The sequence below is a fragment of the Anser anser genome, assembly GCF_964211835.1.
Source record: "Anser anser genome assembly, chromosome: 3".
NCBI lineage: Eukaryota > Metazoa > Chordata > Aves > Anseriformes > Anatidae > Anser > Anser anser.
In genome coordinates this window covers 20,698,053-20,713,945 of record NC_139722.1, presented here as the reverse complement: position 1 = coordinate 20,713,945, position 15,893 = coordinate 20,698,053, and the positions used below count along the sequence as shown (strand labels likewise).

The 15,893-nt window shown below is 46.8% G+C and overlaps 2 protein-coding genes across 4 annotated transcripts in view; one reads left to right on the top strand and one right to left on the bottom strand.

Moving 5' to 3' along the window:
- LOC310897478 (uncharacterized protein) overlaps positions 1-1,868 on the top strand; it is a gene marked incomplete at its 3' end in the record, with an annotated part of 33,852 nt that extends 31,984 nt beyond the window's left edge. Inside the window, exon 6 of the mRNA XM_083831129.1 lies at positions 1,858-1,868. Coding sequence (XP_083687255.1) covers positions 1,858-1,868 — 11 coding nt within the window. The remainder of the gene's footprint in view (positions 1-1,857) is intronic.
- LOC310896425 (uncharacterized protein) overlaps positions 664-15,893 on the bottom strand; it is a 34,204-nt gene continuing 18,974 nt past the window's right edge. Inside the window, exons 1-8 of one of the 3 annotated variants that reach the window (XM_083828677.1) lie at positions 7,524-11,059; positions 7,179-7,335; positions 6,420-6,577; positions 5,427-5,558; positions 4,956-5,063; positions 4,692-4,764; positions 3,916-4,049; positions 664-3,610 (exon numbers count right to left, since the gene is read on the bottom strand). In XM_083828677.1, the coding sequence (XP_083684803.1) occupies positions 3,038-3,610; positions 3,916-4,049; positions 4,692-4,764; positions 4,956-5,063; positions 5,427-5,558; positions 6,420-6,577; positions 7,179-7,335; positions 7,524-7,832 (1,644 nt within the window). In that variant the 5' untranslated portion in view covers positions 7,833-11,059 and the 3' untranslated portion in view covers positions 664-3,037. Of the gene's footprint in view, positions 3,611-3,915; positions 4,050-4,691; positions 4,765-4,955; positions 5,064-5,426; positions 5,559-6,419; positions 6,578-7,178; positions 7,336-7,523; positions 11,060-12,847; positions 14,702-15,006; positions 15,141-15,781; positions 15,855-15,893 lie in introns of those variants that run through there. The other 2 variants (XM_083828675.1, XM_083828676.1) reach the window with 2 other exon arrangements.

Below are 15,893 nucleotides of genomic sequence, written 5' to 3'. Positions count from 1 at the left end.
GGGCACACACACCGCGCCACCCTGTGGTTTTACCTACGTGACCATGGAGAGGACATGAGAAAATGGGATGGAAAATCTACTGCGACCCTAGAAGCACGGGTACGTGAATTGCAAAGGAAAACAAGTGGGAAAAAGGAATTCTCTGAAAAGTTTGCTGCTCCAACTTCCAGCAGGCAGTCCTTTAGACACAGAAACGAAGATTCTGACCAGGACTAGAGGGGCCCTGCCTCCAGCCAGGGGGAGGAAAGGGACAATCGAGTTTATTGGACTGTGTGGATTCAATGGCCTGGCATGTCAGACGCACAGAAGTATAAGGCTTTGGTAGACACCGGTGCACAATGTACTCTAATGCCATCAAGCTATAAAGGGCCAGAGCCCATCTGTATTTATGGTGTGACGGGGGGATCCCAGCAGTTAACTGTATTGGAGGCTGAAGTGAGTCTAACCGGTAATGAGTGGCAAAAGCACCGTATTGTGACTGGCCCAGATGCTCCGTGCATCCTTGGCATAGATTATCTTAGAAGAGGATATTTCAAGGACCCAAAAGGGTTCCGCTGGGCTTTTGGCATAGCTGCCTTGGAGACAGAGGACATTAAACAGTTGTCTACCTTGCCTGGTCTCTCAGAGGACCCTTCTGTTGTGGGGTTGCTGAGGGTTGAAGAACAGCAAGTGCCGATCGCTACCACAACTGTGCACCGGCGGCAATATCGCACCAACCGAGACTCCCTGAGTCCCATCCATAAGCTAATTCGTCAACTGGAGAGCCAAGGAGTGATCAGCAAGACTCATTCACCTTTTAATAGTCCCGTATGGCCAGTGCGAAAGTCTAATGGTGAGTGGAGACTAACAGTGGACTATCGTGGCCTGAACGAAGTCACGCCACCACTGAGTGCTGCAGTGCCGGACATGCTAGAACTCCAGTATGAACTGGAATCAAAGGCAGCCAAGTGGTATGCCACAATTGATATCGCTAATGCATTTTTCTCCATCCCTCTAGCAGCACAGTGCAGGCCACAGTTTGCTTTCACTTGGAGGGGAGTCCAATATACTTGGAATCGGCTGCCCCAGGGGTGGAAACACAGCCCTACCATTTGCCATGGACTGATCCAGTCTGCGCTGGAGCAGGGGGAAGCTCCTGAACACCTGCAGTACATCGATGACATCATTGTGTGGGGTGACACTGCAGAAGAAGTTTTCGAGAAAGGGAAGAAAATAGTCCAAATCCTTCTGAAGGCCGGTTTTGCCATAAAACAGAATAAAGTTAAAGGACCTGCACGAGAGATCCAGTTTTTAGGAATAAAATGGAAGATGGACGCCGTCAAATCCCAATGGATGTGATCAACAAGATAACAGCTATGTCTCCACCAACTAGCAAAAAAGAAACACAAACTTTCCTAGGTGTCGTGGGGTTTTGGAGAATGCATATTCCAAATTACAGTCTGATTGTAAACCCGCTCTACCAAGTAACCCGTAAGAAGAATGCTTTTGAATGGGGCCCTGAGCAACGACAAGCCTTTGAACAAATTAAGCAGGAAATAGTTCATGCAGTAGCATGAACATTTTTCCGTCAAGGAAATGCACAAACCTAGGATGAAAGTCTTCTTCTTAAGAATACTCTAATGTCTTCTGAAAAAAAAAAATAATAATAATAAAATAAATTGTCTTGGAGTTTGTTTGCTTCCAGTGAATACACTGTATATGCTGTCACAGGATGCAGTTTTGCTTTAATTGATAAGCACCCTCGTGACACTATGCCTTCAATCCAGGGGAAAAAAGCACGAGTAACATTTACAACATTCACTGAAAATATTTAATTCAATGCTATATTGATATTTCTATGTTCTCCTCAATTATAAGGTACACTCTGAGATCTAGTGTTCATCCAAAACCTAATCCAGTAAATCCTCACTTTAACGAGTGGTAATCACAAAACCTGGGAATAATTGTCCTGATTTTCTGAGGAGCATAGTATTGCAGTGCGTACTGAATTCAAAGTAAGATTAATCTTCCTGGGCAGCAGATTGTTGTTATCCTGACATAATGGCAGCCCATATATAAGACCTGCAGATTGGTACTTTGGAGATCCAGAGTTCTTCCCCTGACTGTGATTTTTACAGTTTTTCTTTTCAGACATGCCTTTGCCAAAGAAAGATGCTAGAAGACTGCTGAGACGCCTAGGAATCACAGAATCACTGAATGTTAGGGATTGGAAGGGACCTTGGAAGATCGTCTGGTCCAATGCCCCTGCCGGAGCAGGAGCAGCTAGATCAGGTCACACAGGATCGCGTCCAGGCAGGTTTTGAGTGTCTCTGGAGAAGGAAACTCCACGACCCTCCTTTGGGTAGCCTGTTCTCGTGCTCTGTCACCCTCACCATAAAAAAGTTTTGTCTCACATTTAAGTGGAACCTCCTATGTTCCAGCTTACACCCATTGCCCCTTGTCCTATCATTAGATGTCACCGAGAAGAGCCTAGCTCCGTCCTCCTGACACTCTCCCTTTACATATTTATAAACGTTAATAAGGTCACCTCTGACTCTCCTCTTCTCTAACTAAAGAGACCCAGCTCCCTCAGCCTTTCCTCAAAAGGGAGATGCTCCACTCCCTTAATCATCCTCGTGGCTCTGTGCTGGACTCTCTCAAGCAGTTCCCTGTCCTTCTTGAACTGGGGGGCCCAGAACTGGACGCAATATTGCAGATGTGGTCTCACTAGGGCAGAGTAGAGGGGGAGGAGAACCTCTCTCGACCTACTAACCACAGCCCTGCTAATACACCCCAGGATGCCATTGGCCTTCTTGGCCACAAGGGCACAGTGCTGGCTCATGGTCAGCCGGCTCTCCACCAGGACACCCACGTCCCTTTCCCCTTTGCTGCTCTCTAGCAGGTCAGTCAGCAACTTATCCTGGTGTCTGGGGTTGTTCTTGCCCCGATGCAGGGCTCTACACTTGCCCTCGTTATATTTCATGAACTTTCTCCCCGCCTGATGCTCCAACCTGTTGAGACAGGCAGCAAAAGTTCAGACAAGTCTGTTAGTTTTGAGTCACTTCATCTCTTTATTGTCAACTTGTTGTGCATTACTGCACAACACAGAGACTGTGACGCTTGCGTCTTTGTTCTTCAGGCCGGATGCTGTTGTTTTGAACCCTTGCGCATCCTCCACCAGAAAAGCAGCCCCTTCCTGGTTTGGACGCCTTTGAGAATGGTGTAGGTTCCTGTGGATGTCGTTGATGGCCTTAATTCTGGAAGCCGCACAATTGCTTCTGCTTTTGGGTTGTCTCAGTGGCTCCCTCATCTGTGGCTCCCTAGGCTTAGGGAGCATCTCGTCTGAATAGATGGCGCCTCTTTGAACCTTTGGGTTTTCTTGTGCACATACGCTTAGAACTGGCAGCCCAGCAGCTCCTTGGTGACGTGGCCGTCTTACAGAATGTGCATGGCTCTTGATGATTGCATTCACGGCTCTCATTCTGGCAAGAGCAGACGGCATGGTGCTTTTGGGCTGGTGCAGTGCTTCGCTCGGCAGTGCCAGTGGAATTGCCTGGTCCAGATAGCCCTCGACATTTTGACGCTTGTCTTCGTTTTTCCTCAAGTTGAGAGTTTCTGTGCATCTGAGGAACTGGTGACAGAAAACATAGCCTTTTAGAGACTGAAAGCAGGGAAAGAAGAGGCTTCCTTCATCAGAGAAGGAAAGGAAAAGCAGAAGCGTTTGAGTTCAACTTTCAGTTGTGTTTGTCATGTAGTAGAAGTACCTGCTGAATTACAGGTTGTACTAAATACCACCTTGTGTGCCCGTCATTGCTAAGCTCCGTATATTCCTACTGCTTTCACAGGTTGCATTTTCAATTGCAACTACATTGTAAAAATAGAAATTCAGACTGTATTTGACAGACTGATGTCTACTCTTACTATAAAGGCACAGACCTTGCCATCTGGTACAGATGTTGCAGTCTCTCTGTCTATGGGAACAGCGTTTTCCTCTGCTGTCCTTTCCATCTGATGGTCACACACCTCTGTGGAAGTCTTTGGGACCTCCACTTCCACAGCTGCATTGCTTACTGCAATGGAAAGAATAATAATTACTATTATTATTAAAAAAAAAAAAAAAAAGTAAATGAACAACGGACAATATGAAGAGAAGAAATACATAGGAAATGGATGGAAGAAGTGTTGAGGGACACGTTATCTATGGCCTGCTGTTTTGCCGTACCTGAATTGCCTGAATGTCACGGCTCGCAGAGGACTGAGGTCTTTGTGTTAACCAAACGCGTGAATTCTAATACCAGGACTAGACTGCGGAAGCAGCACCTCAGCACCGTGATCGTGATCTCCAGGCCTGTTCAGCTTGGCTATAAATTGAGCCTTTATCATCCACAGTTTCGGCTATACAGGGGCAAGGGTTTGCGTGTGTCTTCAGACATCTCTTAAAATGCCCCGCTCTTTCCAGCAGCTCAGCACAAATTTGAAGCTACCTCCTTCTGCCAAACTCCTCTCTGTGTACCAGCACGGAAACCTGTTTCTTAGGTCCCACTGAGACCAATGAATGTGCTTAACTGAGGAAGGAGGCACTGAACAACTTGGAGCAATGTCCTGTATCTGTATCCTAAAAGCAGCCCCACGTTTGTGCCAGTAAAGACGGTTGCCAAGAACTTGGTTTGTCGTGCTCCTTTGGGAGCCAGTACTCTCAAGCCACTTCTTACCTGCTTCATCAGTATGCCGGGTGAGTGTAGAAGCCCCGTTTGTCTCTGGAGTCACTTGCTCCCCGAGAGAAACCTGTGCACAAAACCTTCACGTTACTGCGGGATTTAGTGCAACATGGAAGAATACTCCATATTTCGGCTGCTGTCTTTGAAACATCACAGAGAAGTCTGAGTGGGAAGCCCCATTCATTACCACATCCAAACAACCCTGTCTAGGACACTGTTTTAAAACCAAATGATATAATTGTTAATTGATAAAGTTACCTCTTTGCTTTGAAAGGCTTCTAGTGGGGCTTCTTTGGAGCTCGTCGCACTGCACTCAGCTTCCCTGGTGCTGCTTGATAGTGGGAGCTGAGTGGTACTTGAGGTCTCCTGAAAACAAATACAAAGAATCACATAATTAACAGTAATCTGGATTTGTGTTTCTGCCTGTGAAGGGCTGTCACAAATCAGTTCTACTTTAACAGATGTTAAGCCCAAATGGTTCCTTTACGGCAGTGTACCGTGATGATTTAGGGGATTACGAGCACCACAAGGAACCCATGTGATGAGAAGTTTGAACCGTTAAAGTTAGGTGAGGCTCGAGGAGGGCAAGTTGAAAAGAAAATGGGGTGCAAATTTTTCCAGGGACACCGGGAATGGTGAATCCTGGAATCAAGCAAATAATGTTATTTTCCTCTCGAGCTCTTTAACAGGGGAAACCTAATTTGTTAGTATTCAAAATGCCATTGTTACCTCTGCAGATTTGTGCTGGTGCTGGGAGTGAGCAAAGGTGGTCATTGAAGGGGTCATCTGCCCGTTCTCAAAGTGTTTCCTCACTGCAGCCAGGCCCCCGGGCACAGTGCAGGACTTGATTTCCTCTGAGGTCTAGAGTGATCAAATAAGGCCAGGTGTTTTCCATTTGCAGTAAGAACATACCATCCATTTCAACAAGTAAGGGCAAGGTGTTATAGGGTGTAAATGAAGCAGTTCATATGTTCTCAACACAGTTCGGTTGGGTCAGGCTTCCTCCAGTTCTTCCTTTTGGGGAGAGAGAGCTAACAGCACCATTGCTGGCAGTGTTGGGAGGAGGGAATTGGAACCTTCTTGGCCCAAAGAACCGCAGGAATCTGTTCCAAATACACAAGGGCAATTAGGAAATCAAGAAGACAGTGGGCAGGAATTGCGTGGTTTGAAAACACCTGGACTCTGAAGGCGAGCGTGGCTGTTGGCTGCTTCCCTCAGGTGGCTTCTGGGCTACCTGAGCACCCATAGCTGAGCTGTTTTATCATGCGGTAATTTCAAATTCTTCAGCTCGAGCAGCAAGAGCTCTAAAGTCACTGTGCTCCTGAATAGGATTTTATTATTTGGCGATAGAGAATAGTTGTTGTGGTAAGGAAACTGCCTTGTTTTGTCATCATAGGATAACCGTGTTGCTGATCTCTCTCTCACCCATGATCCTCATATATGAAGTTCAGGCAAAGGTGGACTGAAAGGAAGAGCACTTCCATGAAGTAATGGGGATTGTCCAAAAGACCAAAGGCATCTAGCATGAAAAACCTCATTTGGTAGAGAGAGAGACTGATGGATGACTATGTTTGCTCTGTAGGTTTCCTAATTTGGGATTTAAATTTTGATCCACCCTATGATCCACCTGATAGCTTGCTTGTAGAAATAAAGATGGTTACGATCTGTCCCTGGGCAAAGCAAACGTAGAATTAAGAAGATATTGAGACATTGGTATCTTACATTGGCAAAGCGGTTGCTGTTCTCTGCCTTTGACACCGCAGCCTGATACAGAGCCATTTTGTCTTTCAAGGAGACATTCTCCTGGAATTCCGTCAGCGTGTTTCCAGTGTGTGGAGGGCTCTCTTCTTGAAGTCCTCCTACAGCTTTGCAGCCACCCACTGCAACCACAAAGAGACGTCATAGTTGGGGAGAGGGAGATGGGTGCATGTGTTTCAAAGCTTGAAAGAAAAGCAGTAAGCAAAACAAACAGTATTGCCAACATTTTGCCAACTGTGCCGTACTTTTACTTTAGAACACATAAAGTACGGAGCATTTAATTTGTGGAAACCAGAATGCCTTTAACTAATAAAAGTTAACGCATTGTTACCAAAGCAACAAGTTGCTAAATCCAAACTATCTTCACCAAAGAAGAAAATGAAGATACCACTTTTTCGTAATTGATGAATGCTGCCCATAGTTTTGATATCATATTTGTAATCTGGGCTGTCTTCATCAAAAGTTATCTTCTCAAAACATAAGACACCATTCTGTTGTGTTTTGTTCAAAAAGTATTTAATGGGCATCAGGCACTCCTCCGTAATACAAAAGACAAAATGGAGAAATCTGGAAAGCTTGTTTTGCATTGAGAAGAACGCCACGTTCTCTCCCTGGGCGGCCTGGGGGCTGCCCTGATGAGGTGAGTGTGTTTGCCCCTTGTCACCTCAGAGATGGAGTGCATTGAACTAAAGGGAGAAATCCGATCCAAGTGGTAAGGCTAACCTTCAGTGTTGGTGGTCTGTCCATTGCCTGAGGACATCTTCTCAAAGATTGCCCTCCCCCGTTTCACGCTGGACACTTCCATCAGAGAAATGTCTGTCTGGCTCCCAGGCTGAGTGGCCAGTGCTGGTGGCAGTGAGCTTCTGCCACTTTCCGCTTCCTGTTGGAAGACATGGAGGGGATGTGAGCTAGAAGCTACTGGGAGGAGCCAGGTAGGGTTTTCAGGGGGCAGAAAGGATATGAAGAGGCAGCAGATTGGAAGGGGGTGCTGTTCTGGCAGTAGTGTTCTCCAAGTCCTCAGTGAGAGCGCGGGAATCCTTTTCAGCTGCGGAACCTGCGTGCACTCACCTTCCTGCCACCCAGGGTCTCAAAGTGGCTCTGCAGCTCCTTGACGGAGATGGGGAAGGTCTCAGTCCGGCGAGGGCCACCCAGGGTGACGTCCGCCCTCCCGCTGTCTGCCGCGGCTTCCTCCACGGTGCTGCCTGGGCTGGCTTTCTCTGGTGCCAGGGACCGTGGGGCTGGCAGGCGTTGGAAGGCCAGGCTAGGTGTCAGAGCACTGGCGGCCTCCCATCTCTTCATGAGGAGCTTCACAGAGCTCTTCTGCACGGTCAAGTCGGGCAGCTCCATCGCGCCCTGCCAATGCAACGGGTACCTCATGACATAGCTTGTATTTCAGACCAGGGTTTGAGTGGTTTGCAGTATTTCATGGGGGAGGAAGAAGCACAGGAGAAGCGCTAGGTTTCTGCAACCCAAGGGTACTCATGAAGGAAATTCCCCTGGGACACGTGCACTTGTCAGCAAAGAATTTGACTTTAGGCCGCAACCTGACTTTAAGCCACTTTTGCCACCTGCTCACGGCCGCTTAAATCACTACAGAATGCTGAGGGCAATTCATTCTTAAGTCAAATACTTGGTGAAGACTGCACGTCTGACACTGTCAGGGCCTTGAATTGTTTCCCAGGCTTCGTAGAACCTTCTTAGCCTTTATGAAAATGCAGGAAGAAAATTGGGGGAATACGAAAACCCAAAGAGGTATGGAGCTGGGCTTCAATGGCCTTTAGCATGTCATACCGCCTTCGCCGACTGTACTTCCTAACTTTTGCTGGCCACTTCTAAAGTTATCATGCTTAAAACGTGCCAGAGGAAGGCACAAACTAAGGGCTTGGCTGCTTTTTGCTCGATGGCCATGCTGGGCAGGAAGGCAGAGGGATGCGAGAGAGAGAACCAGAAGCTGCTTCAGTTCTTCCCTCTGTCTGGTGACTAATATTCACTGGCCATGGTACTAGAGGATCTCTTCTCCACTAAAGACTCCCTGAAAGTGCACGTGAGAGCTAGCTGCACGCTTCTGACACTGTCACTGGAAGAGCGTGCAGTTTTTCTTCTGCAGGTAAGCAGAGCCACAAGTATCTGAAGCATTTCATTTTTTTTTCTTTTGCTCCCTCTCGCCCATTTATCACATGAAGAGTATCAGGCTTTGCGCTAGACCACCTACGTCCAAAAAAATGCACGAACTTGTGTATTCGTAAGGAGCTAATCTTACCGCTTGGCTCTTCTCAGTTGAATTTTCCTTTTGTGACTCTGCTGCACACATTGCGTGCCTGTTGAAAGGAAGGCAAATTTAAACATTCTCTTATTCACTGGTCTCATTTGACTAATGAATGTGAAGCTAGATCGACAGTTCACAGTATGCATTGGAGAAAAGCCTCATCCTACCTCGTCCGTCACAACCTCACTTCCAAGAAGTGATGGCTGCAGGAAGAGGCGCCGCCTTTTAACCTGCCTGTCTGCATTGTGAGCACACAGTCAGTCCACAGTGTCCAGGTTACCGTCTCCATGTGTGGGCATACGGAAACCAAGGCAACCAAGCCGGCCTCCTGGCTTTCCTTACCCCAACAGACCCACCAGAGAGTCCTTGGAATCTGTTGAGATTCTGTTGGTGGTGGTGCACAACCTCTCCCAGAAAGAACTTGGTGTCCTTAGGGACAAGTTCTTGGGCAGACCGTTGTGGTAGACAATAAATGCCCTCAAACAGAGAGACCATTGGCTTTTCATTTTTATTCTCCGTTACTCAGCTAACTTCAAATTCTCTCTTAGAGCTAACTGGCAGAATTGTTAGACTAGCTCTGGCATGCCGTGCTTGGTTTTCTTTCATTCACTCATGCTGGTGTTTTTTGTGTGTGTGTTTTTTGATACCGAAGAGAAATATCAAAATGTTGGGTAATTTACCCTTGGGGGCGTTCTCTCTTCCTGTAGTATGGGGGAGACTTCTGACTCTCAGGCTACAGCTCTTTGGCCAACAAAAGTTTTGAAGGACTCTCTAGTAAGCCAACCCATTTTATGATGCCACAAAAGTACAAGGGCAGAAGCAGAGAAAGCTAAGGACTGTAGATTTAAAGTAGAGAGTTAACATTTGGCAGTTAGGTACCTTCCTTTGGAAAAGGATCAGGGAGATCAAGGTGACTTAATCAAAAAAGTGATTACTTAGATGAAAATATCAAGGAAAACGCAGATTTCAATACTAAGAAAGGAAAGAAGTCTAATTTAATGGAACAACTCTTTGGAAGTAGCGCCAGTACCGTCCTCCTTTCTAGAAGTAACGACATGACACCTTTTGACATAGACTGGGAGTTTAGTAATACTCTTCTTGTTGATAAAAACAGTAAAGTCAAAGTAAAAGAAGACAATGATCTTTTCAGTGAAAGAAGAAACCTAAACAGACACAGTCTGCAACGAACTACACTCAAGCCAGGAGTTAAAACCTGCCTTACGCTAGGTCTGGCTGGGATGGAATTAACTTTCCCTGGAGCAGCCCATACAGTGCTGTGTTCTGCAATTGTAGCTCAAACAGCACTGGTATCACACCAGTGTTTTTTTCTGTCAGTGAGCAATACTGGCACCACATCAAGACTCCCTCCAAGCCCCAAGAGCCAGCAGGCTGGGGGTGGGCAAGTGACGGGGAGGGGACATCACCGGTGCAGCTGACCTAAACTGACCAAAGGGATATTCCATGCCATGTGATGTCACACTCGGCAATAAAAGGTGGGAAAGGGGAAGGAGGCGGGGGGGGCTCTTGTTGTGGAAGCGTCTGTCCTCCTGAAAAACCACCACGCATATTGAGGCCCTGCTTCCCAGGACGTGGCTGAACAGCCCCCATTGATGGGAAGTAGAACCACAAAAAGACGAACCACAAAAGATGATGGGAGAAATTCCTGCCTTCTAGCATAGAAAGATTATTATAATTTGATTAATTGCTTTAATGGGATACGCAGGGAGATGGTTCCTGCTGCAGGCCAACTGGTCTTCCACTTCCGGTCCCCAGGAGAGTGGACATCAAACAAAATTCTCTGAGGATCATCCAACAAAGATGTTCAGATGTCAGGACACACTTGACATAGGAAATAGGAAATTTTAAGAAAAAAGATTTTTTTCTCTTTGCGGAAGTACAGATGAAAAGTTTTTTTTGGGGGGGATCACAGTAGATAATCTGTCACGCAAGAAAAGAGATTTGAGTTGGAGGAGGAGAACTTGGGATGCCCTTCACAACTCTGAAGTGAAGCCTGAAGAAGACTACAGTAGTAAGAACAATGAACTGGGAAATGCTACAAAGGATTGACCATTTTTCTCATATCTGTGGTGTCTTTGCACTAGCTAAGGAGTAAAAAAATGTGATTTTTCAGAACCCTCATAAACGCTGTGCTTCTAATGATGCTTTGCTTGTTGCATATATATCTAAGGAGGTGAACTGCAAATCTATAATGCTTCCAGAATGGGGCTGCTTGGAGAGGATGTGCTTCAGCTACCTGGTAGCCTCAGGCTCATTGCTGGTGCTGAGGCAGAAGGTCTAATGCAGCCAGCCCAGAGCCCATTAGCTTTGCCAGGGGGTACGAAAGAATACCTGGTCTGGCATGGTAGGAGTAGGAATTCGATCAGGAAAGTGTCTTGAGGCAAGTGGCTACAAGAGCCCCAGCAGGGCTTTCCTGGATACTTGTGCACCAGAGTGCTCAGGGTGAGCCTTTACTATTCAAGAGAATTATAATAAACTCCGCATAGTGCTCTAAAGCCAAGACTAGAAAGAATCAAGCTGCCGATTGCAGGAAGGGAGGTTTTGTTCCCTGAGCTGCACGGCTTCGCTAAGTGTGACCTGTTCGTGTTCTGACATGACAAATTTCAGCCTGAGAGATGCCCTGGGTGACTGCTCACTTAGAAAATTCCCCCCCGACTTTTTTTTTTTGGGGGGGGGGGGGGACCAAATTTAACATGGTCTCCTGTTCCAAATTGTCTCTGATTATCTGCAAAGTCTTGGTGTCGGCAGGAGGAGAACAGCTGCATCAGCGTGTGCTGTCAGCCAGGACTCGGGGCTGCAGGGACTTGCTGGGATGCCTCTGCAAGGCATGGCTCACTGGGGTAACCACTGACATGGTTTGCATGAGGCTGTCAGATAACATAACTGCAGTCATTTCTCTCTAAACTGCCTTCACCTCCTCTACTCCCCACCTGTTTCTTTCCTCACGCTGGAGCTCCCTACCAGCAGTGCCACGCTGTTTCTTCTCGCCTGATGGAAGCAATGTTGCAGCAGAGTAGGAAGGCCTCGTATGAAAGGGAGGTGGTCTTACTTCAAAAGTGGTTTCCCTTCCACTCTTCACCCACACATGAGCGCTAACATGGATGTACTCAAGTGCTCTGGCCAGCGGCCTGGCACCAAGACACTTGTACCTGGTTGGCCTGGTCAGGGGTCCTTGCGGCAGCCCAGAGCACAAGGCTTGCCTGCTCTGAAGTCCTCCTCGCGTCTGCTGTTGGCTGTTTGGGCTGGGGAGGGTTTGCAAGTGCCTTTCCTGCTCTTACTGCTTCTCCTCTGAGAGTCATTAGGGTTTTCTCACTGTCCATTCTCATCTCCTCTGAGCTGCCAAGTGCTCCAAGCTGATCTTTATCTTCCCACCATCACCCCTTAATGGCTTACATTTTTCTTTTACCCTGGGTATCGGCTGCCCCCGGTATTCCAAGCAACCACAAAAAGCTGCACGTTGCTCTGATAGGATCTTGAATTCTCATGAAACTAAACCCTGAACTGCCTGTGTGAACCAAGCACCAAGCCCTGGCAATAATTCTTATTTAGCCAGCAATCATTACTTTGTTTGCTTGGTACCCATTTTTCTTTGTCTCATAAATTATCTTCTAGAATAACAGCAATGATGTCCAGGTTTTAGTGAAAATTTTGCCTCAGCGTGCTCTCTAATCCTGTTGGCTTCACAGCACCCATGTGAACATCCTGAGAAAATGAGAGGTACAGAAGGTCTTCTCTGAGTCCCACCGGCTGCTGACAGAATTTAGACCAGAAGTGTCCATATTCTCACTCCTAGCACGGCACCACTCCACTCCCATGTGCGTATAGGCATCCTCTATCCAAATCTCAGATATTTGAATGCAAAGGCTTTCAACTAATGATCAGTCCTGGAATGAACTGCAAGATGGATTTTTTTTTTTTTCCGTCAAGGAAATGCACAAACCTAGGATGAAAGTCTTCTTCTTAAGAATACTCTAATGTCTTCTGAAAAAAAAAAATAATAATAAAATAAATTGTCTTGGAGTTTGTTTGCTTCCAGTGAATACACTGTATATGCTGTCACAGGATGCAGTTTTGCTTTAATTGATAAGCACCCTCGTGACACTATGCCTTCAATCCAGGGGAAAAAAGCACGAGTAACATTTACAACATTCACTGAAAATATTTAATTCAATGCTATATTGATATTTCTATGTTCTCCTCAATTATAAGGTACACTCTGAGATCTAGAGTTCATCCAAAACCTAATCCAGTAAATCCTCACTTTAACGAGTGGTAATCACAAAACCTGGGAATAATTGTCCTGATTTTCTGAGGAGCATAGTATTGCAGTGCGTACTGAATTCAAAGTAAGATTAATCTTCCTGGGCAGCAGATTGTTGTTATCCTGACATAATGGCAGCCCATATATAAGACCTGCAGTTTGGTACTTTGGAGATCCAGAGTTCTTCCCCTGACTGTGATTTTTACAGTTTTTCTTTTCAGACATGCCTTTGCCAAAGAAAGATGCTAGAAGACTGCTGAGACGCCTAGGAATCACAGAATCACTGAATGTTAGGGATTGGAAGGGACCTTGGAAGATCGTCTGGTCCAATGCCCCTGCCGGAGCAGGAGCAGCTAGATCAGGTCACACAGGATCGCGTCCAGGCAGGTTTTGAGTGTCTCTGGAGAAGGAAACTCCACGACCCTCCTTTGGGTAGCCTGTTCTCGTGCTCTGTCACCCTCACCATAAAAAAGTTTTGTCTCACATTTAAGTGGAACCTCCTATGTTCCAGCTTACACCCATTGCCCCTTGTCCTATCATTAGATGTCACCGAGAAGAGCCTAGCTCCGTCCTCCTGACACTCTCCCTTTACATATTTATAAACGTTAATAAGGTCACCTCTGACTCTCCTCTTCTCTAACTAAAGAGACCCAGCTCCCTCAGCCTTTCCTCAAAAGGGAGATGCTCCACTCCCTTAATCATCCTCGTGGCTCTGTGCTGGACTCTCTCAAGCAGTTCCCTGTCCTTCTTGAACTGGGGGGCCCAGAACTGGACGCAATATTGCAGATGTGGTCTCACTAGGGCAGAGTAGAGGGGGAGGAGAACCTCTCTCGACCTACTAACCACAGCCCTGCTAATACACCCCAGGATGCCATTGGCCTTCTTGGCCACAAGGGCACAGTGCTGGCTCATGGTCAGCCGGCTCTCCACCAGGACACCCACGTCCCTTTCCCCTTTGCTGCTCTCTAGCAGGTCAGTCAGCAACTTATCCTGGTGTCTGGGGTTGTTCTTGCCCCGATGCAGGGCTCTACACTTGCCCTCGTTATATTTCATGAACTTTCTCCCCGCCTGATGCTCCAACCTGTTGAGACAGGCAGCAAAAGTTCAGACAAGTCTGTTAGTTTTGAGTCACTTCATCTCTTTATTGTCAACTTGTTGTGCATTACTGCACAACACAGAGACTGTGACGCTTGCGTCTTTGTTCTTCAGGCCGGATGCTGTTGTTTTGAACCCTTGCGCATCCTCCACCAGAAAAGCAGCCCCTTCCTGGTTTGGACGCCTTTGAGAATGGTGTAGGTTCCTGTGGATGTCGTTGATGGCCTTAATTCTGGAAGCCGCACAATTGCTTCTGCTTTTGGGTTGTCTCAGTGGCTCCCTCATCTGTGGCTCCCTAGGCTTAGGGAGCATCTCGTCTGAATAGATGGCGCCTCTTTGAACCTTTGGGTTTTCTTGTGCACATACGCTTAGAACTGGCAGCCCAGCAGCTCCTTGGTGACGTGGCCGTCTTACAGAATGTGCATGGCTCTTGATGATTGCATTCACGGCTCTCATTCTGGCAAGAGCAGACGGCATGGTGCTTTTGGGCTGGTGCAGTGCTTCGCTCGGCAGTGCCAGTGGAATTGCCTGGTCCAGATAGCCCTCGACATTTTGACGCTTGTCTTCGTTTTTCCTCAAGTTGAGAGTTTCTGTGCATCTGAGGAACTGGTGACAGAAAACATAGCCTTTTAGAGACTGAAAGCAGGGAAAGAAGAGGCTTCCTTCATCAGAGAAGGAAAGGAAAAGCAGAAGCGTTTGAGTTCAACTTTCAGTTGTGTTTGTCATGTAGTAGAAGTACCTGCTGAATTACAGGTTGTACTAAATACCACCTTGTGTGCCCGTCATTGCTAAGCTCCGTATATTCCTACTGCTTTCACAGGTTGCATTTTCAATTGCAACTACATTGTAAAAATAGAAATTCAGACTGTATTTGACAGACTGATGTCTACTCTTACTATAAAGGCACAGACCTTGCCATCTGGTACAGATGTTGCAGTCTCTCTGTCTATGGGAACAGCGTTTTCCTCTGCTGTCCTTTCCATCTGATGGTCACACACCTCTGTGGAAGTCTTTGGGACCTCCACTTCCACAGCTGCATTGCTTACTGCAATGGAAAGAATAATAATTACTATTATTATTAAAAAAAAAAAAAAAAGTAAATGAACAACGGACAATATGAAGAGAAGAAATACATAGGAAATGGATGGAAGAAGTGTTGAGGGACACGTTATCTATGGCCTGCTGTTTTGCCGTACCTGAATTGCCTGAATGTCACGGCTCGCAGAGGACTGAGGTCTTTGTGTTAACCAAACGCGTGAATTCTAATACCAGGACTAGACTGCGGAAGCAGCACCTCAGCACCGTGATCGTGATCTCCAGGCCTGTTCAGCTTGGCTATAAATTGAGCCTTTATCATCCACAGTTTCGGCTATACAGGGGCAAGGGTTTGCGTGTGTCTTCAGACATCTCTTAAAATGCCCCGCTCTTTCCAGCAGCTCAGCACAAATTTGAAGCTACCTCCTTCTGCCAAACTCCTCTCTGTGTACCAGCACGGAAACCTGTTTCTTAGGTCCCACTGAGACCAATGAATGTGCTTAACTGAGGAAGGAGGCACTGAACAACTTGGAGCAATGTCCTGTATCTGTATCCTAAAAGCAGCCCCACGTTTGTGCCAGTAAAGACGGTTGCCAAGAACTTGGTTTGTCGTGCTCCTTTGGGAGCCAGTACTCTCAAGCCACTTCTTACCTGCTTCATCAGTATGCCGGGTGAGTGTAGAAGCCCCGTTTGTCTCTGGAGTCACTTGCTCCCCGAGAGAAACCTGTGCACAAAACCTTCACGTTACTGCGGGATTTAGTGC